Raw genomic sequence first — 1,676 nt, forward strand, 5'->3', positions numbered from 1 at the left:
CCCCACCACGACCTGTGCTCCCTGACCTCCCTGTGAAGCCCTGGGTGGTCGGGATCGCCCCGCGGGGGCTCTCCGCCCTGCAAGCACAAGCCAGGCTCCGTGTACCTCGAGCAGAAGGCCATCCACGTCCTGATGGCTCCTCAGCAGGCGCACCGCCGCTGCCTTTAACGTCGGGCTCCTTTCGGGACCGAATCTCTGCCTCTTAGCTCTTCCCGCTGGGAGAGGGAAGACATGTCACCAATCATGCCCTGCTCACAATGTCCAGGGGCTCGGGCCTCGGCCAAGAAGCCGCGCTGCCATCCCCACGGCGCGCGGTTCGAGCCACCAGGTGCTCCGCTGGAGGCCGCACAGGGACAGCGTGCACCCCGGCGGGGTCCCCAGGGAGGCTCCCCAAAACGCACAGCCCAACACACGTCAGGGTCACGAAAGGAGAGCGGGGCTCGGGAGACCCGCAAAATCCGGGCTCGCTAAATGACTCAGCGAACCCCTAAGGTTGAGGCGCAACTGGGCCGGCAGTTAGGACAAAACTCTCTGTGCTTCCCAAAGTACTGGTTTGAGGAAGAGGGACGCGGAACCGTTCTCCGGGACTACAGAGGTGGGAATGGGGGGAACTGGAGGCCCGCGGACGAGAGAGGAAGGAGCCGGGTAAAGGGTGCACGGGGCCGGGTCCTCGGCCTGGGCGCCCACGTACCCAGCAGCTCGGACCAGGACCTCCGGAGGGCGCGCGGACCCTGGTCCGAGGACACCGCGGAGACTCGCGACGCGGCCATGACCAGAGCCCGGAAGCCTGGCGGCGGCGCGCCTCGCACGAGCCCGCGCTGCCTTCCTATTGGCCGCGGCAGACGCGCACGCCCATTGGCTGGGGCCTCCCGGCCACGCCTTCGGGGGCGGGGCTCCGCCTTGGCTCGCTTGATGGCGTCAGGAGGGCGGGGCTCCCGCGCACGGCTCAGGGTTACTTACTACCCGCCTGGGTGTAATTCCTGCTGAGAATGAATGACCCAGCGCTGGTGACGAGGACTCAGTCTGACGAACCAGAGGGTGTGCTGCAAAACCATCGTGTCTTCACTGACCCAGGCCAGCCAATCGGGCCAGATAGGCCCAGAGCCAATGTTCAACTGGGCAGTTGTCAAGGGAAGGAAGGAAACTCAATTTTGCAATTTCTACTTGTCCCTTCCCTCTGCCGTCTCAAAACCAGAGCATTAAGAGAAATGGTCATTCGGGAATGGCCCGCACCCCCTTATGTGGGCATCCTGTCCCTGCCGCCCACCTGCCCGCTCCTGATTCTCCCTGCTGTCCACCTGTTTCCTCTGGGCCCTTCCTAGTCCATTTGCCCCTCCTGACCCCCTCCCCACGGCCAACCTGCCCTCCCTGGACCTCTCCCTGCCACCCACCTACCTACCTGGCCTCCTCCCTACTGTCTATCTTCTCCTCCTGACCCCAAAGGCCCACCTATTCTCCCTAGATCTCTCCCCACTGACCACCTGTTCCCATGGACGCCTACCTGCTTGCCCACTTGCTCCCCCTAAACCCCTCATGGCTCTCTCTTCCTCCCCACAGCTCACCTATTATGTCTGCCGGCTCACCTAACCACCCCACTGGCCCACCCACTCCACCAGGAAGGACTCCTATTTGAGTTCCATACACCCATCCCTGAGGCCCCATCTGCCCTTTCTAAG

At 63.7% G+C, this 1,676-nt stretch overlaps 1 protein-coding gene across 1 annotated transcript in view; it reads right to left on the reverse strand.

The window, feature by feature from the left end:
* FANCA (Fanconi anemia, complementation group A) overlaps window positions 1-770 on the reverse strand; it is a 44,049-nt gene extending 43,279 nt beyond the window's left edge. The window contains exons 1-2 of the mRNA XM_006902866.1: window positions 692-770; window positions 106-215 (exon numbers count right to left, since the gene is read on the reverse strand). Of these exons, the coding sequence (XP_006902928.1) occupies window positions 106-215; window positions 692-770 (189 nt within the window). The remainder of the gene's footprint in view (window positions 1-105; window positions 216-691) is intronic.
* Window positions 771-1,676: the final 906 nt, after the last annotated feature.

The sequence above is a fragment of the Elephantulus edwardii genome, unplaced genomic scaffold (assembly GCF_000299155.1).
Source record: "Elephantulus edwardii isolate Elephantulus edwardi_28Jun2011 unplaced genomic scaffold, EleEdw1.0 scaffold00463, whole genome shotgun sequence".
NCBI lineage: Eukaryota > Metazoa > Chordata > Mammalia > Macroscelidea > Macroscelididae > Elephantulus > Elephantulus edwardii.